This window comes from Mus pahari, chromosome 5 (genome assembly GCF_900095145.1).
Source record: "Mus pahari chromosome 5, PAHARI_EIJ_v1.1, whole genome shotgun sequence".
In the NCBI taxonomy this organism is placed as follows: Eukaryota; Metazoa; Chordata; class Mammalia; order Rodentia; family Muridae; genus Mus; species Mus pahari.
Window position 1 is genome coordinate 18,296,303 of NC_034594.1, and position 23,536 is coordinate 18,319,838.

The 23,536-nt window shown below is 48.3% G+C and overlaps 1 protein-coding gene across 4 annotated transcripts in view; it reads right to left on the bottom strand.

The window, feature by feature from the left end:
• The window catches only part of Kiaa1211l (KIAA1211 like), a 111,474-nt gene extending 99,110 nt beyond the window's left edge, over window positions 1–12,364 (bottom strand). For 2 of the 4 annotated variants that reach the window (XM_029538200.1, XM_029538199.1), the window contains exon 1: window positions 2,245–2,326. In XM_029538200.1, the coding sequence (XP_029394060.1) occupies window positions 2,245–2,270 (26 nt within the window). In that variant the 5' untranslated portion in view covers window positions 2,271–2,326. Of the gene's footprint in view, window positions 1–2,244; window positions 2,327–11,702; window positions 11,861–12,307 lie in introns of those variants that run through there. The other 2 variants (XM_029538202.1, XM_029538201.1) reach the window with 2 other exon arrangements.
• Between the last annotated feature and the right edge of the window lie 11,172 nt (window positions 12,365–23,536).

Here is a 23,536-nt window from a genome sequence, read left to right on the forward strand (position 1 = left end):
GTCCCTTCACTGACATTTGTCACCCTGTCTATTTCCACACTGACACCTCTACTTCTCCCCAGAGCTCCAAGTATCACAGCCCCCACAGTGTGAGGAAGATGGTGAGCTACAGGCTTCAGCAAACAGCACCTGGCTAGAGTGTGGACTGGGTCCATTCAGCCCTCACCAGTGAGCTTCCTGGTCCTGCTCTTCTGCTCAGGGCAGGGGCAGGGAGAGGTAGGGGGGTATCTGCCATGGTCACAGTCTGGAGCTTTAGGACAGAACAGACTACAGAGATGTGCTCTGGTAGGGCCTGAAGTCTAAGGGGCTCTCCCCAAAGTCCAGCTCCAGCAGTGTACACACCCCAGCAAGCCATCACTTACACTAACGGAACACTCGGGAGTTCACAAGGACTTTCTCCAGCTAGGCATTTCCACGTTCAAAACTCAAGACCAAACAAGAAGCTGGGGGCTGGAGAGGTGGCTCAGTGAAGAGCACTTGCTGATCTTCCAGAGGGCTCAAGTTTGGGCCCCAGGACTCACACAGGTTGTTCAACCTGCCCGAAACTTCAGCTTCAAGGGCATTGGGCGCCCTCTTCTGGTCTCTGCATGCATCTGCACTCACATGGCATTCTCTCTTAGACACACATACACATCAATTTTAAAAGTAAAATAAACTAAAAACAACAAGACGGAGGTGACAAAGAAAGGTCCTGCTCTCCTACATCATGACATCGTGGGTGAGTCCCATAGCTGCGCTGGGCTTCAGTTTGCTTCTCTGAAAAGCAGGGATGAATGCAACCAAGGAGACAGCCACCTGATGCCCGGCTTGCCAGCTGAACTGTCTCAGCAGTGATAAGATGAACACTCACAGGGCATGTGGCAAGCGAGAGGGCAGAGAAGCCACCCTGGGAACCAGGCAGTGTGCCACCCGCTGGCTCTGGCTTCACCGCCTAAGCCTCCCTGGCCAAGAGAGCCTTCCCTCTCTGAGCCTCAATGTCCCTTCTAAACTAACAAGGCGACTTTAAGGATCAAATCAGATGGCCAAGGTGAAATGCTCTGACATGATGATAGGCCGTGCTCTCCAATTATTAATTATTTGAAAGCACAGGCAGTGAGGGTTTATACCAGGCATCCTGAATATCTAGTGTTCATCCCTTCCCTGCTCTCTGCTCCTGCTCCACCCCCATCCCCCCAACACACACACACACACACACACACACACACACACACACACACACACACTACATAATAAGAATTGAGAGAAAAACCGCTGCTTGTGGTGAGGTAATTAGTATAGTTTACTTCACACAGCACAATCAATACATACCCCCAGATTAAGGAGAAAAGACTGCTGTATAGAAATCAAATACTACTTTAAATATGTGAAGAGAAGGTGCCACAGAAACCTGGGGCAAGAGCTCTGATGTGGGAGAGCGGAAGAATGGGGAGAGAACAGAGGGAGAAAAACAGAGGGAGGCGGGGGGGGATGGAAGGAGAGATGGAGAGGGGTCTGGGGCAGAACTCCCCAAGCAAAGGTATACTCTGGGTTTCTAGTAACCAAGAAGGCTGGCAGGGTAGTTCAGAATGAAAGGAGGGGAGGGGAAGAGAGAGAGAGAGAGAGAGAGAGAGAGAGGGAGGGGGGGGGGGGGGAGAAAAGAAAGGAGGCGGGGCAGAGGAATGGCAAACCTTTTGTTGAACATCAAACTAGATTCCCTGTTGTCAAAGACTTCAGGTTTCCTGGACAGACCTATCAAAAGCATGACCTGCTGGGCCCACCCAGGGCTTGTCCCCAGAGCAGCAAGGGGCTCTTCCTTCCAGCCCCCTTCCACCATGGAGAGGGAGCACTAGGCCACAGATTAACCATCCAGAAAGAGATTTGCTGATGAGGGTCAAAGGGCCCCAGCATCAGGTCTGTGGCTATCCACCTCCATCCACTGTCTCCCACATCCCCCCCCCCCAGGCATCTCCCGTGTTCTGAGCTGCTAAAAACATGGTCTCTTGAGAACCCCCTTCTCATCAGGCTTGCTGTCCCTTATCAACAGAAAAGAACACCCACCCCCTCCCAACTTAGGCCTGAGAACCACACGGCCACCTGAATTCAGAGTGATGGCATACAAAAGCCTATATGAACAGGGAAAGAGGAAAATAAGCCGACTGCTGATTAATTATGACTCATGAAAAAAAAAAAGCAGCTATTTACATAGCACCAAATTAAGTGCTGCTTCCTGCCCACGCGTGGCCACGGGGGCCCTGCAGTACTCACCCAGGGCTGAGAAAGTGTAAGAACATTTGCTTCACATCTCACGTGCCCTCTTCTTGAAGGCAGGACTCCTGGGGACCTGATTTCCCAACTCTTGGCTTGCAGGTTCCCCGCACGCCCAGGTTGAAAGAGCTCTTTATGTGTCTTCCCCTTGCTCCCCACCTGTTTTGATGCCCAGGCTGGAATCTGACTTCTCTTAGAGAACAGAGCTGGGACTTGAGGGTTCCTGTCGAGAGACACCTGCACAGAAGCAGGATGGATGCTGGCAGAGGTCCTAGATCCTCAAGCCATGTCTCCGTGGACTCTGAGCAGCGGGTGGGATCCTCCATGGAGGGAGTGCAATGTCTAAAGGCATGTTGCATGAAGCCACCAAAACTTCCTGCAGGGCCAGATCTGCACGGCTGCTGATGTTCCACCCGGATGTCTGGCCAAGGACCAGGCTTCTAACAATCTGTCAGCCCTGTGCATCCTGCCTTCAGCCTTCTTCTGCTTAGACTAATTAAGACTGAATCCCAAATAACACAGATGCTGTCAACCAAGATGCATTAAATCTCAGTACCAATTCATCTCACAGCAAAGAAGCCTGGTGTAAAAAGAAATTACTTCAGGCAGGACACATCAGAGGAGGAGCCTTGTACGTACACAGGAATCCTGTATCCGGGTAAAGCACTCAGAAGTTACCAGATAATTGTGAAGAAGCGAAACACGGACAACAAGAGTATTCAAAGTTGTACTGCTGCTACACGGGGAAGGGTTGGAAATGACCTAAGTATGACCTATCCAAGAGGAGGCTTAGATGAGGAAATTAAGACCTAACTCCAGAATGGAACTTTCCCAGCCATGAAACTGGTGCAAAGAACAAATGTCTAATAGTCCAGTGGAAAGTGGAAGAGAAACTCCATGCAGATATTTCTTTTGAGAAGGCAGTCCATAGAGCAATATGCACATTGACCCTGCTACCTAAATATGTTCATGCCACAGGGTCTGCCAAAGACCGGGGTTCCAGGACCCAGACCAAGGCAACGCAAATCTGCAGACGCTCCAGTCTCTTTGTTGTTTCTCCTACAAGTTCATGTGTATGAACACTTGGTCCTCAGCTGATGGCACTACTCGGGCTGGTTGTGAGGTCTTGAGGACACTGGATCCAGCTGAGGAGGGTTGCTGGAGGGTAGGCTCTGTGTGTGTGCAGGGGGGAGGGGTTACAATGTGGCTCTGCTTCCAGTGCAATCTCTCTCAGATGCTCGCTCAGTTGCTAAGACATGAGGCATCTCGCCGGCACAGCCACCATGAACTCTATCATGCCTTCTTTGCTACAAGGAACTGCCCTTCAAACAGCAGAAAGTCCTTCCTTTCTTAAGTTGCTTTCTTGTCAATTATTTGATCATAGCAATGATAGAAACCACTACACCCTTAAGGAAAATGTCAGGACTAGAAAGATTGCTCACTGGTTAGTGCTTGCTGGATCTGAGTTTGATTCCCAGCCCCCCCACACCAGGTGGCTCATAATTACAACTCCAGTTCCAGGGGACCTGGTACCCTCTTCTGTCCTCTGAGGGCACCCTCATACGTGTGCCATAGATCCACACAGACACATATACATATACATAAACAAAAACAATTCTATTAAAATGGTATAGTATTTGCATAGAAACTACATATAGCCTCCCACATACTTCAAATCATTTCTAGATTTTTTTATAATGCCTGACACAATGCAAATGTTATGCAAATAGCTGATAAGCTTCATTGTTTGGAGAACGGAGACAGGGCGGGGGAGGAAGCCTATGTGTGCTCAGTACAACGTTTTCAAATGTCTTCAATTTGCGGTTGGTTGAATGCATGGGTTCAGAACCCACAGCTCCCCAGGGTGACTGCACATTCTTACACAATGCATTCATGGGTCTTCAGTATAGCACAGATAGGTGTTTGGAAGGCTATTCCCCAAAGGATATGGAGATACCTGCTTCTTTTCTTCTGCTGGCTTTGCCTGATGGTGGGGACCATGGAGTCTCCCAGCATCTGGCCTGGTACCACACAAGAGAACAGTCAGGGAGTGACACGGCAGTGAGCAAAAGCACGAGTCTGGACCAAACCTGCTCTAACAGGCCTGATCAGTGCAGCTCGCTCCTCTCTGGCCTTCCCTGTTTGCTCAGCCAGATCCTCCTTCACCTACAACCTTCTGGTGTCTCTCTGTTCTAGAATGTAATACCAGATAAGACTCATCTACCACAACACCTCAACCCCAAGGCCTGTGTTTTCTCATGAAGATCATGAGGAAAACATTGAGAATATGAGCCAGGCCTTGGGAAATTATTACTGACTCCTCCAAATGACAATTCATGTATCCTGAGATCTCATCCACAACCTAACAGTGTGTCAAAAGCATATGGACACAAAGATATACAAAGGGATACAAAGGAGCTAATTTCCAACAAAGATTCTGGCGGGTGCCTAACAATTATTCCAACAACATGGATTTTAGTTCCTCTGGAAATGATCCGTTTACAGAGTGAATCACCAACCCTGGGAAGAGATAAGGCTGTGTGCTATCAGACTTTTAGTGGGTATATTAGTCAGGGTTCTCTAGAGTCACAGAACTTATGGGTAGTCTCTATATAGTAAGGGAATTTGCTGCTGACTTACAGTCTGTAGTCCAACTCCCAACAATGGTCAGCAGCAGCTGTGAATGGAAGTCCAAGGATCTAGCAGTTGTTCAGTCCCACGAGGCAAACAGGCAGAGAGAGAGAATAAATCTTCCTTCTTCCAATGTCCTTATGTAAGTCTCCAACAGAAGGTGTAGCCCAGGTGTATGCCACCACGCCTTTCATCCCAGATGACCTTGAACTCAGAGATCTCCCTGTCTTAATCTTCTGGAATTCATAGCCACTATGCCTCAAGATCTCCATGCCAAGATCCAGGTCAGAAACTTGTATCTCCCAGCCTCCAGGTTAGAATCACTGGTGAGCCTTCCAATTCTGGATTGTAGTCTATTCTAGATATAGTCAAACTGACAACCAGAAATAGCCACTACAGTGGGTGAGTCTGTCCCTTACCTCCTCATCGCCATTGCCCTTAGGATATAGCTTCTAAGTCACAAGTTGTGTGCATGGGAAAGGCCAAAAAGAGTGTACTGGGGTTGGGGGAGGGTTGGAACATTCAGAGCTCAACAGTTGGGATTACATACCGCTGTTGCAGAGGGCTCAGTTCCCAAACCCTCATTGGATGGCTCAGAGTTGTCTGTAACTCCAGCTCCATGGGATCTGACACTGTCTTCTGGCTGCCACAGGCACTGAATTCATAAGCATTCATGCTTAGTGGTGTTTCATTGCAATAGAAACCCTAAGACATGTATGTATATATGTATGTATGTATGTATGTATGTATGTATGTATGTATGATATATGCATGCATGTATATATGATTGAGATATAAAACAAGATCATATTGGAATAGCAGGTACAGACCAGAGGTGACACTCTGGAATGGTCACTGCAGCTCCCATGTCAGCTGCAGAGATGCAAACAGAACTCAAGAGAATGTGTGGACCCCGTGCCCACTCATGTAGGCAATGTGCCTGGTCACAGAGCCATAACCAAACCAAGGACTGGTTGGGACCGGTTTTCAACAAGCCTCCAAATAGCACATGTGACAGTGAGCTTCCCCCCCCCCGACCCCCATGGCCACTTCTCTTTCGGAAGCAACCAAGAGCCCAAGCCAGAGTTCAGCATAGATATGACCAAGCTTCTCTGCCCAGTGTAGACCTGCACCTGCTCCCAGAAGGTCCTGGGCGCCTCACCTCACCTATATCGATAAGAGAATGATTTCACAAAAATAAATCCAAGACAGAAAACAAAATTGAGAAACTAACTTGAGGCTAGCCTTTTGCGTGCCTTCATTTTACTGTTTGGGAACATTGAGTTCAGAGGAAAAGATTGTACATGTATTACACAAATTCTGTAAGCTATATTTAATACAAAGAAATATTAAATACAGTATGTGTGTATTAAACACAGGAAGGTTTGGGAGACCCAAAAGATACCTAATAGTCACAACATCCTAAATATACCTGAGACAGCTGGACATCAGATAGCACGCCACTCTAAATACAGAACAGACACTCAATATTCATACGCATATGACTATTTATACAAGAGGAACAGGATAATCCAGTTGCCCATGGATGACACCTGGTCAGGTTCTTTGGTCTCAGTATGGAGAACAGGGTACTCCCATATTCCCTCAGAAGAAAGTGTGCATCCTTGACTTGGGCCACCTACAATATGTGTGGCATCACAGCTAGTACTTCAAGTCTGGTCCCTGGAATCCCGTAAGCAGGGATGCTGCAGAGAGGTGGATATGGAAGGTTTGTGATGAGCCTCGGGTGCGGGTGCTATGGGCTAATGGCATCTACCTCACCTCTGGCTGCACGCTTGATTTTATCAAGGTCATTTCCCACATGGCACCCCTGTCACCAGCTCTACTCAGGAACACTGTGTGCTACAGATATGCCCATCTGTCTTACATAATATCAGTAAGTTCTCTCCTTCTACCACATGGGTGCAAGGGATTGAACTCAGGTTATCCGACTTGGGGACAGATGCCTCTACCCACTGAGCCATTTCATGGGCCTACTCTACTGCAGTCTGCAAAGGTCGACACTTGGCAAATACTTAGTAAGGCATTCTCTACATCATTCAATACCCAACATAGTGTGTATGCACACAGGTGTGTGTGTCTGTGCATGTGTGCATGTGCATCTGTGTGTGTGCACATATGTGTGTGTGCATGCATAGAGATGTGTGTACATGTGCATCTGTGCTTGTGTGTGTGTGCACGTAGGTGTATGTGCGTGATGTGTGTGTGCTGTGTGTGCATGTGCACTACATTCCTATTCCATGGGAGCCTGAGCTCACAGGCTTCTAAGCAGTCATGCAGAAACCAAAGCCTGACCTCCTCATTGGCTTGGACTTCCTGCTTTGAGAAAGCAAAGTCCCTTCGATATTTCCATGTCCCACGACTGTCTGTATCTTTCTAACTGTTTCTTGGAGACTGTGTGTACCACAGCTAATGGGCCTGGGGCCTCCCACAGACAAGAGAATTTGGAAGCAGAACTTAAGAGGCAAATATTTCTGGAAGTTCTTCAACTGCATACATTTAAAGATTGGTCCCACACACCACAGTTAGATAAAGGCCTGAGCTGATAGCATTCCATGCTTTGCCTCCCCAAAGGCTCTTTCCTTCTCTCCTTTCACAGAAAACATCATCACCAAAGCCCCCAGAGACTGCCTCCTCCCAGGGATCTATCTCTTCAGGAATGCTGTCAGGATTTCCAAGGTTGGTGGTTGATGCTGACACACCCGAGCGCGCTTTCGTCTCCTTCAGCTCACTACTAAGGTTGCAGAACACAGACACGGCAGCTTGGGATGGTGAGCTGGAGCACCCTTAAAGCAATCCGAAGCATTGTCCGGATCACACGTGTGTGATTCTCAGGACCTTCTACCTGACCCAAACGTTCAACGTTGTCTTCTGGATTCAGTGAGAATCATGAACAGGATCTGATGAGAAGTCACCGTTTCCATTCAGCTTAGAGACAACAAGAAGAGCTCAGAGGGCCCAGTCCCCTTGCTGTCCTACCTGCAGGTGACCCTGCCAGTACCTCAGGTCTCTCAATAGTGAAAGAGATGTGCACAGCAGCCACACAATCCGCTGGCTGGTCCAAAGGATGCCTGACCAGGTCTCTGACTCCTTCTCACATTCATATGGCTAAGTCCACTGGAAGGTTCATCTCTTCCAAGAACCTTTGCCTTTAACACCTCGCATGAGCCCAGCATGAACAAAGGCCAGGGCTCACATCCACAGCGCCAGCCCTCCTACGGGCAAGCCTTGCTCCCTCAATGACTCCTAAGCCCTCTGAACGGTTACAGGCTTTTCTGCCATGCCTCAGTCTCGTCAGAATAGATGAGAGTACCAAGTACACTGTGGCTCCTTCTTTAGACGAAGCAGCCGCATTAATTCATGGAAATTAACAAGTCCAGCGCGTGAAGCCCAGGGTAGCCTACCCAGAAACACAGACAGGGGTGGGGATAGCCTACCCAGAAACACAGACAGGGGTGGGGATAGCCTACCCAGAAACACAGACAGGGGTGGGGAAGCGCCTTCTGGTCTTGTTTGCTCACTCTTTTCCTTCCATCTCCCAACCCCATGTCACTTTCTCCAGGGACAGTGGAGTAGGGTGATTACATTTTAAATAAATTAAGGCAGGATATGGTTTCTAACCACGTACCACAAAGTGTGATGATCTAGTCAGGACAACTGGAATATCCGGCACCCCAAAATTTAATTATTTCTTTGCATCGGGAACACTCACAATATTCTCTTTTTGGATTTGAAATGTATATAGTAACTTATTTTTACCTATAGTCACCTGGCTGTGTCAGAACATGTTGCCCTCATAGAATAAAATAATTTGTGTTTATGTTCCCTTCAGAGATCAGTTTCAGAGCCTAGCTGTCTCAGCCTAAAGTTCTGCTGTAAGCTTGTGTTCAACTACAGAAGAAACCCAAGAAACATTCCTGGCCCCAGGTATGGAAAAGCTCTTCAGGTCCCGGGAGGGGGGACTGGGAAAGATCCCCTGCCCCAGGAACCTCTGAAAAGTTGAGGGGGGTGGCAACAAGCACAGGGAGCTTTGGCCCAGCTTCCTGTGTGCAATGTTGGGAAAAGGCTGCCCCAAAATGCAAAATGGCAACCTGGTGTGGCAGTACCACACTACACAGTTCCTGGGCGGGTTAGCAGCTACTTTATAGAGAGACCTTGATGAAGCCTTAGGGGAAGGAGTTCTGATAGCCAGTGCAAAGACCAGCTAAATAATACTCAGAAGAAACCCTAGCCAAGAGACCAATGTAGCATGGGGGTGGGGGTGGGGCTGAAGAGAAGGGACTCCCTGGGGAACAGCAAGAAGACCAACACACAAGAGGCAACCTCCCTATGTCCAGATTTCGCTGTGGCTTTTTCTGGTGCCTGGCCACCACTTCAACAAGAAGGTTCCTAAAGAAGGACTTGGGGAGCAAGCTGCTTTCAGCTACACAGTGATTGAAATATCACTTGAATTCGGCCCAAGAAAAACAGACTCCTGAACTAGAAGTGAGTATACCAAAAAGGGAGCCAGGGCATTCTGTCTGGGCCACAAAATTAAATTCACATAAAAAAGATGCACCCCTTCACAATAAGCCCACCACAGGAAATGTATCTACCCCTCCCCCCAGACGCTTCCGCTGGATCTCTATACAACACAAACAATATTTATAAGACTACCTGCTTGGGCTAAGTTCCAGGCGGAAAGCCCATAGTCTCAAGCTTGCCAAGTCAAATGCAGGCCTACTTAGACCATCCCAGAAAACTTAGCCCACAGGAGCCCCCAAGCAGTTGTAGTCTCCCATTGTAGCCGAGAACTCTCCCAGAGCTGGCTACTATGTAACATTCAGACCGTTGTAACAAAATACTACAGGCTTCCGTGGCTTATAAACAACAGAAGTTTGCTCTTCACAGTTCTGGGAGTCTAAGATTCAAGCATCCCAGCATCTGGTACCTGGTGAGGGTTGTTTCTTGACTCACAGATGCAGCCAAAGGAGGGAAGAAGCTCTCTGGAATGTTGATTATAATGCACTCTAATGCAGTGCAAGGGGCACCATCTCATAAAACCACCATCACCACAGAGCCTTCAGGATAGGAATCTGGAAGTGGGCACACAGGCAAAATGCTATCGCTTCCCGGCTTCTCCATAAGGGCAAACCAAGACTCGAGGCACGATTTGATAAGGCCCAAAGAACCACACTGAGCACTGACATTCCTGGCTCAACTATCCTAGCGGTCAACCCTCCACGGCCAAATGCATTTGCCAGCTCCTGCAGCATGGCCCTGCAGCAGCTATGGATGGATACTACCCTTATTGGCTACTACGCCAATTCTATAAATGGGGAAGGGCTGCTGGAGAGGCAGAAACAAATCTAGAACCTTAACGAGAAAGACAAACGCCTCTTGGGTTTAAAAAAAAAAAAAAAAGAGGAGGAGGAGGAGAAGAAGAAGAAGAAGAAGAAGAAGAAGAAGAAGAAGAAGAAGAAGAAGAAGAAGAAGAAGAAGAAGAAGAAGAATCAGTCATGTTACTAGAAATGTTAAATGCAACATTTTGAAGCATTTAAAACAAATGTGAAAACTCGTGATTTACAAAATACCTCAATTTTAAGTAAAGGACAGAGGCAGCCTTCCTGATCTCTCAGTCTTGTCTCAGGCTCCAATATGGAACTGCACAACCCCAGAATCCAGCCTGGAATGCAGTCCAGCTCAAGGTGGGGCAGGCATCTTCAGCCACCCCCTCTGAGCTTCCTCTCCACCATTTTATAATCTCAAAGAGCTCTTGAGATGGTCCCTGATCCTCATTCATCTCAGGTGCCTGTCGGCATGACTGAGCTCCCAAGGAGCATCAGGGCTGAGATTCTGTTCCCTGGTTGCTATGTATTTAGGTAAATGGAAGGAAGTTCTAGCCTCCACCAAAGGAGGGGCTTACTTTAAAATAGTTCTGGAAGGTGCGAGGGCTCCCAAGAGAGCAGCAAACAACACAGGTGCCTGTCTTCCCACTTGGATTTTCTGGTTCATTTCTGACAGGGTGCCAACTGGCCACCTGCAGGCCACAAGTCCAGTCACACCGTGGCCTTCCTATTCCCTTGCATTTCAAAAAAACAAACGCTTGCTCATTTGGGTAACTACTCCGCTTCTCTCTCTCTCTCTCTCTCTCTCTCTCTCTCTCTCTCTCTCGGCACATGTACACCTACCTCATACTGAAAACGAAGTCCTGTGGGTTAGTAAATGACTGCTCAACAAATATTTGTTGATTCAAATTCTGATTATGTCTAAGATTAAACTCAGACTCCCCTCTGGTGGCTTGTAACCTAAGCCCCAAGCCTGTTAAATAAACCATGACCCGAAGCATAAGGAAGACAGCCTGTGTGTCCACTGTCTCCCTCGCTGTGGCCCTGAGAGACAGACGCGATTATGCTCTGGTACTATGAACTGAACCGCCTGCAGCAAGCCCTGCTCCCCCGCCTCCCCTCTCTGTTTTCTTAGTGTTAAAACTGGTTAAACTGCTCAGCTCTGCCTCACATTTCAAAGTTAAGTCCAGCAAAGCGCTCAGAGGAAAACTTTGGGCACTTGCGCGTCTGGCTTCTCTCGGCCCCACCGACCATAGTGTCGTGGACGTGGCCCCCACAGGGGTGGCGTGGGCACCCTTCACGTCCAAAGGGCCCTGGGCTACCTGAGCTCCGCTCGCCACTACCTCCCAAGCTCCACGTCAGGACGCGACTTCGGGAACGCGTCAGACTCTTCCCCCTCAACCCGGCTCCCTCCAACCTCCCTGGGTCTGCACCCCACGCGTGTTGCGTGGCCACGCCATTTCAGACCGTCCCAGGTACCTGGCACCGGAGCGTGGCCGTGCTTGATGAGCGTGCCGGGAAGGGCTCAGTCCACGGGGACACGCGGGGGCTGCTCTGCCGGGGTGCGCGCTGACCCCCGGCCGCAGCGTCGAGGGCCGGCGGCGCCGCGCAGCAGGTGGCAGTAGGGCGTGGGGGAACGCGGGGTCTGCGGCCGGGGGATGGAGGCGGACGCGGACGCGGACGCGGGCGCGACCCTCGGGCGGCCGCGCTGGCCCTGCGCTGGGCGCGCGCTCCCGGCTCCAGGCTCTCGGCTCGGCTGCGCGCGGCCCGGCGGGGGCGGACACGGCTGTTCCGCTCTGCTCAGCTCTGCTCCGCGCCGCCCAGGCCCGCGCGCCTCCCCCGCGCCGCTCCCGCCGGGCACGCGGGACCCTGGCCACCCCACGTGGCGGCGCTGCAGAGCTGGGAGCTTGGCTGGCTCCTGCCTGCGCGAGGTCCGAGGGCCCGGGGACCCCCGCCGGGACGAGGACGCCCACAATCGCGTCTCCTGCGCGCCACCTCCCTGCCACCCGAGCCTCGGAGAGTGGGCGCCCGGGTGGCAGGGAGGGACGTGCGCATACGGATAAAAGTAAAAGTTGTTTCATAACCTTGTGGGTCCGAGCGTCTGAGGGCTAATGAGGGAAGCTGCCGCCCCGTCTCTAGGTGAATCATTGCTGTGGCACTGGCAAGTGTGGGGTAAAAAGCTGAAGGAGCTGTCTCAGCCTCGGTCCCCACCCCTACTCCCTCATCTAACAGAGGAGCTGGCCCATTTGGGGAAGGAGCGTGCTGATCTCCTCAGCTCCTCAGCTAAACTACCTACAGAGAGAGCCCTCTTTTGGCCTGCTGACACTGCCATGGTCAGGGGTGAAGTACAAGAAATGTTAGCTGAGCCCCAGCAGGGCGCCCAGGCTGCAGTAGCAGGAGCCCCAGGGAGAAAAGAGAATTCTTTCATCAGACAGTGGCACTGGGATGGAGTGGTTCTTGAGTTCTGACTTCTGCAGCGATGTTAAGAGTGCCATTGTCAGATCTAGAGGAATCCATACCCCACCATTGAGCCTTGGGGCCGATATCTTGGGACCAGGGACGCTGAGAACCCAAGAAGCACACACTTGTACCTCTATCTTGAAAAGGTGACTTGATAATTAGACCAAAATCCCAAACAAAATAGGAAGATCAGGAAAGAACCAGGTGAGAGATCTCATTTGGTTGGATCCATGAAAGGAAGTTAGTAGCCTTTTTAACTTTTGGGTGTAATCGATCCCTTTGGTTCAAGCTAGTCACTTAAAAGTCTCCTTTGATGGTTAAATGAAATTAATTCCCTCAAAGAACATAAACAAATCATGAATCAGTCTCCTAATTGACAACCACTCACAGTGAGCAGGTGACTCACGGAGGAGCAAATGAATTGCTTAGGTGTGTGTTTGCCTTGTTTGAAATCCTCAAACTAAACTGAACAACGACAAGCAAGCCTGAGCCTTCACCCACCCACCTTGAGCCTGCCGCTGCTTGCTGTTCAGATCTACACTATTCTGCACTACTATAACCGCTAAATATTTATTGACTCCTTAAATTGCCTTTCTAACCTAAGAATTTTTGTTTCCAGAATATCAGAAGCCTCTGGCTTTACTTGTGTGTGTTTGTGGGTGGCTTTTGAAGTTCCTGGAGGGTTTCAGAGGACAAAAAAACCCAGAGGATCTTGGTGATTAGCTAAGGCTGAGAACATGGTGTCAACACCCAAAATAGAAAGTGGCTGGGAACTCGATGACTAGGTTGGCAACAGGGAAAACTAAGGAGGAACTGTGAGGAGGAAGAGCTGCCTACAGGAGACTCCCAGGGACTTCCTTCTGGGACAACTCTGGTCCTCAAACCTGCTGTCCTGGCGGCTCTTCTCCTCATTTCTGTCACCAAGCCTTCAAGCCAGTTGAGGAAAAGCTATTGTATTCAAGTAAGGCTTTATGGGACTTCAAAGGAAACAGTTTCCACCACACAGCAGAAACCACCACACAGCCAGAGCATAGGGTTAGGTGCTTTCTTTCCAGTGGCTAGGAAGTCTCTCTTAGCTATCCCCATACACCCTCTTCCAAGGGAAGAGACCCTATTGACAAGACAGAGGGACAATGCTACTCCTAAGTCCATTATCTCTGTCTGGGGATGCGTCAGTGTGAAAAGTTAGATACTGTTCCAAGCCATGGGCAAGCAGGGGCCCAGTGAAGGCTTCAGTCCCCAGCAGAACCCTGAACAAAGATCCACCATTGTCATCATGCTACGAGTGAGGGCCCGATGTGCTCTCCACAGTCACCGTAAATGGTGGAGATAGAGTCTGAACACATCCATGGGGTTTTTTGTTTTGTTTTGTTTTGTTTTGTGTTGATTCTTCCTTTTTAATTTTTTAAAACTGGATATTTTATTTATTTACATTTCAAATGTTATCCCCTTTTCCAGTTTCCCCCCCTAGAGCAGGGCTATCTCTCTCAACTCGGCCTCTGACCCTGACAAGGAAAGGAAAGAAAGAAGAAGAAGAAGAAGAAGAAGTTTTGAATTTAGAAAAGGAGACAACTTTCCTACATGCAGAGAAGCCTCCTTCAGGGCGTCAGACAGCAACATTTTTTTTAAAAAAGCTTTTCTTGTTTAAAGTATTTCTATTTCCTTTTCTGCTCAATTATTCCTGTCTTGGTTAGTTTGTGGTCAACTTGACACAAGCTAGGGTCATCTGGGAAGAGGAATCCTTTATTGAGGGAGTGCTTTCCTGCATGCATGCCCACCTCATGCTGGTCTGGGTTGTTCAAGAAACAACAAAGAAAGAGCAAGCCAGAAAGCAACATTCCCACATGGTCTCCGCTTCTGTTGGTCTCTGCTTAGGTTTCAGCTTGAGGTCCCGCCCTGGCTTCTCTAAAGGATGGGCCGTGGTGGTGTGGGGCCACCCTGCCTCACTCTCACTCGGTTGCTTTTGGTCAAAGTTTTCTGTCACAACAGTAGAAAGCAGACCGATTCCTGGCTCCACCCTCACCACTGTCAGTCACTAAGAGGATTTAGGAAAGAGTTTCCACTGCCCTGCAGATCCTTTCAGTTAAATGACGGGCCTGCTGTGGAGTGGAGAGAGTTAAGCTAACGGTGGGCTTTCTCAACTAAGCTGGCAGTGGGGACTTGTGTTTTGCAGGACAATTCATTCCTAGACTCAGCTTGGGGGGTCCCTGGAAGACAGCCAGGTCCTTTGATTTCACTTAGATTCAGAAAGCAGAGAGCCCACTGACACGGATGTCTCTGTCCGGGTGGCTTTCTGGGGCCAGGAGCCATGTCGTCCTCCAGGCAACGGGACTGTGGCCCAGGAAAGCGTTGGTGGCTGTGGTCTTGGCGAGCTGCCTCCCTGTATGAGTGTAGTGACTGAAGATTGAATTCCTGGTCCCTACAAAATGCTGGTCAAGATGGTGGCCTCTCGCCTGGAATCGCAGCCCTCATCCAGAAAATCAAGACAAGGGGTCCTCCAAAAAGCTGCCTGGCTGGCCTACCCCATATTACTGGGTTCTGGGCTCAGCTGAAAGGCTCTGCCTTAACAAATAAGACAGAGAGCAATCAAGGAAAACTCCCAAAGTCTTCAGACTTCTACATATACACACATGCATGTGAACTTCCACACGCATGTACACCTCCATGCATGCTAGCTAGCATACCTACATGCACAAAAAAAATTTTTTTAATGGACCAACGAGATGGCTCAGTGGCTAAGGGTGCCTGCCGCCAAAGCTAACAACCTGGGTCCAATCCCTGACACCCACATCGTAGAGGGAGTGAGCCAACTTCAGCAAGTTGTTCTCCGTCCTCCACATACACACCCCTTCATAAATGTGTAGAAATATAATAAAGTAAATAAAGAAATAAAAACTTAAATGTAACTAAGTTGATTTAAAAAAAATTAAAAAAAAAAAAAAAAAAAAAAAACAGGTAGGGTCTGACTCTATTTTCAGAGTAATTATGCACCGGGCTAGCACAGTGGTCTTGCACGGCAGCCGGCTGAGGAACATCACTGGACAATGAACTTCCACCATGACCGGCTGTGTGTGACCCACATATGAGGCTGCGGTAGCCGCCCTTCCGTTCCAGACTCGGTTTCCCCAACTGACCTATGCCCAGAGTTTGTTCTGTTGCCTTCCCTCTGCCTTAGCCCACTCCCTCTCCGGCCACTCTAGTCTTGATCCTCGCCTGGCCTGAAACACAGTGGTTCTGTTTTCGTTGTCCCTGGGTGGGCTCCCTGCCCGCCATGGCTGCTCTCTGATGCTGTGTGTTCCCATTTCCCACCATAGTCTCTTGTGAAGAGCTTGTCTATGGGTTTATTTCTCACAGGAAATTAAATAGTTACAGAAATGTAACTATTCGTCATCTGAGAGCAGATGGGAGGAGTTTCCTGCATCATCTGGATGGGTCCAGCACAGGAATAAAGCTGCTCATGGGAGAAGGGGCTGATGGTGTCCTGAGAGCCAGCAGGGAACTGTAGAACCCCACTGAACAGTGCCTTGGGGTGGGAGAGGGGCCGTAAGCCCAGGAAAGTGGGAACTTGCTAGTGCTAAAAAGGGAAGGATATAGTTTCTCCCTGCTTGAGCCTCTAAAAGAATATAAGCCTTGATTTGTGTCACTTTTATCAATAAAATCCCTTGATTTTTATCCTGGTGAGATTTCTTCTACCAGGGCTCCAACCCCCAGAACTATAAACGGGTTAACTTACTCAAAGCTACCAGTTTGGAGCTAGGGGGATGGCTCAGTGGGTCAAGGGAGGGGACCTGATTCTCAGCACCCACGTGATGCAGTGATGCATCGGAGACAGGAGGATTATTGGCCAAGCAGCCACTGCCTCAGAGGAACAACTGCGGGCTAGAGGAGGCCTTTTCCCTCTGGGCTCCACACATGTACGGGTGCAAATGCTTACAGCACACATGCATTCACACGCATATCAAACACAGATATAGGCACACAGGTGCACAACGTGCACACCCCCATTGAGCTTTCATTGAGCTTTCGGCAATTTATTATCACGACAATGGGTGACTAGTAAAACATTTGTTTACATTTCCCATCTCATTGCTGGTTCCATGCCGCAGTTCCTGCTCACTGGCACTGTCTGTGGCAGTGGCCCATGGGACACACTGGGGTCAATTGCTGCCTGTATAAGCTTAGTAATTAGTATTCTAAATGAAGGTTATCGTTGCCCACTCTAATAGGGTCCAGACTCTTGACTAAGAGACATCATTTGTTCCTGTTATTGTTGTTTCATGATAAACAGTGGCGGTTTTGGAATCTTGACAACTATTTAAGTACCTTTAAGCTACATATAGATTCTTCAGCAATGCATAGATTTTTCCCCAAAGTCCATCACAATGCTTCCAAAACAATCTTCATTTAACCCACCCAAAAGTTACAGGATTTATTTTTAGTCCTTTCCCCCTTTCAAAAATGGTTTGCTCTTTTATTCAGGACACCTAGCCATCAGAATTGTGTCGGCTTTAGGCCTCGATGATATGTACTGCTTTCCATAGTACACCATGGTTGAATGCTTTGTCCTAACTGTTTGGGAAAACACTTGTTACTTTGTTTATGCAAATATGTGGTCAGGTTCCTGGGTGTGGAAGAATCTGGAACATGATTGGGGAACGATGCCAATAACAATACTATTGTGTTTACATGGAATAATATCTAAAATAATAGAACTGGGAACTCTTAATTATCAAGAAAATGTCCAAATTGCTACCTTTCTCTCAAGCTGAGAGATAAAACAAGCGTGTATCTGATTTTTGTGCTGGCCCACATAGCTCCTTTTTTTGCAAATGTGGCTTTAAACCAGCTAATCTTTTAAAAGTCTTTACACTGACTAATTTAGAAACGAGGAGAACAAATGTGGGAGTCTAAATGTAAGGCGCTGAATAAGAGTGATAATCTGTGCCAATGAGCGCGCTGCTGTGTCTCTGGTACCCAATGCGATCCACGGTTTTCATTTAGATGGAGCTTCCTGGAGCCTCTCTCGCCTCCCCAGCACGATGTGCTACGTGACTAGGGTTTGGAAGCTTAGATCTGCCCAGGATCTTAGAAAATGTGTTTTCCTTCCTCATTTTCTGGAAGAAAAGGTACCCGCTCCAAGGCTACCCACTGACAGCCAAGCACCGCCTCACCCCTGTACCGAGCAGAGGGTATGCACAAACCCTCCCACCTCTGTATGTACAAACAAGCCACTCCCCGGTCCGGGTCTGCACTTTGCAGAATTTCTCTGGTCGTCACAGATTTTCAAGACAACTATTTTCACAGCAGAACAAATGGCCATACTCTTAGCCCCTTTGCTTGGAAAAATCGTACTTTACTGATTTGATAGAGTGTAATTTTTTTTCCAAAGGTACTTTTAATCACTAAAATATTTTAATGGCCAATATTTGGGCTGTTCCTAATTTGTGGCTGAGTTGCAAACAAAAGGTGCTCAGAAGGCAGGTGTTTGGTACCCAAAACACATCCTCTCTTCTGAAAACTGCTTAAGCAGCTGCTGCCATCTCTGTCAGTGAGAGGCTGTGGCATGAAGGTGAGAGAACGAAGCCAGTGTTTCTATAGCAAATGGTAGCACTAAAAATAGTGTCTGGAGTGGAAGGAGGGTGCAGAATAATTTTTTTATTGTTTCCATGGAAAACCAGGAGCGGGGATGGTAAATCTGTGGTCTGACTGTGCCGATGAGTCCTCGGGTAGATTGGCAGACTTGCTGAGAGGAGCGAGGATAGCAGTCACTTCCTGGCTATTAATTGCCTCACCCCCTCCCCTTTAGAATGTCCAGGAGGGGAGGTCATGGATATGGATATGCGGCAACTTTTCTTGATTGTATTTTGAATCTAGTTTGTCTATTGCCTGATTAGTGTCAGAGTCCATACAGAATCACCTAGGGGTGGGGAACCCTGTGCACAGATGGGATACAACCGAGTCTCAGTTTAGTGCTCATTAGAGTTCTCTCACAGCTCGAAGCATTCCTGGACTACCTTTGGTAGGCAAGCTTCCTTGGTTTTGCTAGTCTTCCTTTCCAAACCCTCATTCCAATAAGCCTTTGCATAAAGTTCCATTAGTAGAGCAACAACTGGCAACCAATCCCTTCAAAGAGATCAATGGCAATCATTGAGTGGGAGTTTTCCACTCTGTGGGAGTATGCGATAATTTCCTGAAACCCTGGCAAGGGTTGGGGGCAGGGGGGAGGAAGCCCCTAAGCAGCGCTGGGCTGTTGGTGAAAAGCACTGGCGAGGGCATTGTGGGAAACGTTGGGTACAGGTCCTCTGCGAGCCTCTTACCGCAATGCCAAGCACAGACTGCTTCCGCATGAGTCAGATGCAGAGCGGGTGATGGTGGCACACATATGCTCCCTTTTATGCTCCAAATACAATTGTGCAACTTATCATCTGCATTCCAGCTACCAGGAAGCCCAGAGGGACCCTGCCAACGTTGAAACGGCAGTAAATAGTCACGTGGGACTATTCACATGACCCCAAGACCCTTATGGTGAGTGTCGCATTTATATGAGAAGTCAATTCTCCTCTCTTTGTGGAGAATTTAGAGAAAGTATTGAATTCGGGTTATGGTAATTTGGTGTATCTCAGCTAAAGTGTTTGACAGAAACTTGAACGTCTGTTTAGTCCATGGGGCAGAACGATGAAGCGGTGGACCGGCCACACCAGCTACATATGACAGACAGGAGCCATGCTTTTTTTTTTTTAGGATTGCCTGAAGTTTAGGGGTGCTACACTCCCCTTCTGTCACTTGCCTTTTCCCTTGGCCTCAAAGGGGATTGTGCTAAACGAACATTTTCCTGTTTACAGGTGCCGCTTGGGAGGGAGGGGGCCAATGTACGGGTCTGTGTGGGCCTTTGTGAGAACTCTTGGAATATGGCTCTGAGGTCCTTTAGCTCAGCTGTGGTGCACATGTAACCCATATTCCAGTATCCAATACAACACAGCACAACACACACACACACACACACACACACACACACACACACACACACACAAATCAATACAGGTGAACGCAGCGGTATAAAAAAGGGTTAAACAACTGGACACTGGAAAAAAAAAAAAAGGAAATGATTATGCTCACCTAACTAAAACAGCAGCACAGTGCGGTAGTCCCTAAGAACATAGAAATGAACGCTGAGCCTGAAGATCACCTTGGCTTCTTGCCTGAAGGTGGTTTCTATGCTGCGTGGGCAGAGAGAGAAGGAAGCAGGAGTCTGGCAGCTTTGCTGAGTTAAGGAAATGAAGCTCGCGGAATCCAGGGCGGCTGGAGGAGCTGGGACTCACAGGGAGGGTCTGGGAAGGAGGCTCTCTTGAGGGAGAAGAGCTGGGGGGGGGGGCTGGGGAAAGGTGACTAGGGCCTTGCAGACCCCACAGGCACTCGGGACTCGCACAGATCTGGGGATACTCAAGCTGTAAGCTTCTAGTCACTGATGTATCGCACCCAGCTCATCACTGGAGATACTCAAAGGGCCACTGGAGCTTCCCCGGGTAATCCCCATTTAGACAAACCAGGCAACTGGTTGCAAGTTGAATTCATGCCTCTCAGGCTCATCTGCTACCGCCTTGTCTGCAAGCATCTTGAATATGACCTTATTTGGAAAACATTTTATAGATGTAGCTGAGGAGAAGGGGGCCGTCATAGACTAAGGGTGGACACCTAATCCCGTGTGTTTTGTGGTGATAAAACACTATGACCAAAAGCAACTTGGGGAGGAAAGAATCTATTTGGCTTTCACTTCCAAATCACTGTTCATCATCTAAGGAAGCCAGGGCAGGAACCTGGGGGCAGAAGCTGATGCAGAAGCCATGGCGGGGTGCTGCGTACTGGCTTGCTCTTCATGGTTTGCTCAGTCTGCTTTCTTCTAGGACCCAGGACCCCCAGCCCCAGGAATGACACCACTCATAGGAGCTGGGCTCTTCCCATCAATCACTTATTAATAAAATTCTCTCCAGGCTTGCCTATAGCCCAATCTTAAGGAAGCAACTTTTTCCTTTCCTTTCCTTTCCTTTCCTTTCCTTTCCTTTCCTTTCCTTTCCTTTCCTTTCCTTTCCTTTCCTTTCCTTTCCTTTCCTTTCCTTTCCTTTTTTCCTTTTTTCTTTTTTTCTTTTTTTAAGATTTATTTACTTATTTTATATATGTGTCTGTAGCTGTCTTCAGACACACCAGGAGAGGGCATTGGATCCCATTACAGATGGTTGTGAGCCACCATGTGGTTGCTGGGAGTTGAACCCAGAACCCTCTGGAAGAGCAGTCAGTGTATCTCTCCAGCCCCAAGGGAGCACTTTCTTAATTGAGGTCTCCTCCTTTCAGATGACTTTAGCCTAGGTCAAGTTGACGTAATACTATCCGGTACACCATGTTATTGGTATTCTTATAAAAACAGAAATTTAGACACAGACACACACACAGGAAGAACGCCACGTGAACGTACAGGCGGAGATCCTGCTGGCGAATATGCAAACCCAAGATTGCTCTCAAGCCCACAAGCCTAAGATATCTGGAACAGACTCTTCCTCATTGATCTCGGAGGAGCCAGCCACACCCTCACCTTGCTAGGGGGCTTCAGCATCAGAACAGGGAGGGGATTCTCTTCTGTCCGTCAAGCCTCTCAGCTGGGGCAACCTTGCTATGACAGCCCTAGCCAAGTTACACACAAAGGCTAAGAGGAGGTGTGTGGTGGGGAGTGACCAGTGGCAGACACTAGACAGCACACCCTGTGAGCCTTGCACACCCTGTGAGCCTTGCACACCCTGAGAGCCTTGCACACCCTGTGAGCCATGGGTCTCTGCTTTTGCTCAGCAAGTTCACAGTTGTGCTGGCTCGGCTGGACTCACAGCATCCAAAAGCAGAATGCCTACGTAATGAATTCAAGTTAAATCAAAGGAGAGGGAAGGAGGGGATAAATTACACCAAGGGCGTCTGAGAAAACAGGGCCCATATTATTTTATGTTTATCTAAAATTGCACAAAAAGCCCGTGTATGTATATACATAGATACATAGTTTAAAGAAGTTACACCACATGGGGTAACAATATATTCCCAAGAGTCATGGACTGACTAACAAAAATGCCAGTACCAAACATGAGAAACCCCTCTGAAGTTGTTGGTCAGGGAAGTCCAAGAGAACCTCAAGTGATAATGCACCCTCTGTGCCATTGTGTGGTGGAAGTATGTGATTCTCTTTTTTCTTCTTACAGGGCATTGCAATCAAAAGTTCGCCTTGAATCACAGAAGAGACTTGGGACTTTGGATTTTTAAATAGTCTCGAGATGGAAAGACTATGGGGACTTTTGATTAAATTTATTTTGTATTGTGATATAGGCAGGGGTCTATGGCCAGGCAATGGAATGAGCACAGGTTCCACAGGCTCGTATATGTCAGTGTTTGGTCCTCAGTGGTGGAACTGTTTGGGAAGGACTAGGTATGGCCTTATTAGATATTTCAAAAGTTCATACTATTCCCAGGTCTCTCTCTCTCTCTCTCTCTCTCTCTCTCTCTCTCTCTCTCTCTCTCTCTCTCTCTCTCTCTCTCTCTCTCTCTCTCTCTCTCTCTCTCTCTCTCTCTCTCCAACCTATGATAAGATGGGAAGCTTTCAGCAACTGACCCAGCACCAGGCCTACCTGTGTGGTACCATGCTCCCTGCCATGATGGTGATGGACTCAGCCTTGGGAACTGTAAGCTCCAATAAACTTTTCTTTAAGTTACCTCTGTCATGGTGCTGTGTCACAGCAACAGAAGAGTAACTAAGAGGAAGCCACAAAGGGAAGTCTTATGAAAAAGTAAAGTAATAGAAGGGAAAAGGGCTGGGTGATGGGCAGAATTGTTCTGCTCTTTGCTGCAGATGCTTAGATGCAGAACAGGTGACTCAAGGGCGGGTGGGAGATGGCTTAGCAGTTAAGAGCACTGTCTGCTCTTCTAGAGGAAACAAGTTCAGTTTCCAAAAACCACGACAGCTCACAGCTGCCTGTAACTCTGGCCTCAGGGGGATCTAATGCCAGCCCTGGTCTCCATGGGAACCTACCTGTAAATATGTGACATACACTGACACCAACATGTGCTCTGGTTGTTTTCCCAGAGAACCTACATTTGATTCCCAGAACCCATACAGTGCAGTTCTCAACTGTCTGTAATTCCAGTCTGAGGGGTATCAGATGCCCTCTTCTGGCCTCTTCAGGTACTGCATGCATGCGGTACACATCCATGCAGGCAAAACAAACACACACACACACACACACACACACACACACACACACACACACACACACACACAAACCTAAAAGAGAGAAGCTTTAGTTGACTATTCTGTCTCCCAACAGGGCTGATTAGAGTAGGCAGCAACCCATGATAAATTTTCACACACATCTGCACCTTGCTGCGTGGCCTGTGATGGAATAACAGAGCAAGATGCTCTGTTGTTTGTTCTTATTATAATAAACATAGATTAACATTCCCACTTTTATTATTGCCTCTTACTGTCTTTAGTGTCTGCATGTGAGTATGTGCTATGAGGGCAGGTGCCTGTGGAGGTCAGAGAGCTGGAGCTCTAGACAGCTGTGAGCCTCCTGACATGGGAGCTGGGAATCAAACTTGAGTCCTCTGGAAGATCAGCAAGTGTTTTTAACCACTGAGCTATTTCTCCGGTTCTCAAATATATATATATATATTTAATTTTTTTATTATTTTCTTTATTTACATTTCAAATGCTATCCCGAAAGTTTCTTATACCCCGCCCCCCACCTCTGCTCCCCTACCCACCCACTCCCACTACTTGGCCCAGGCCTTGCCTTGTGCTGGGTCATATAAAGTTTGCAAGACCA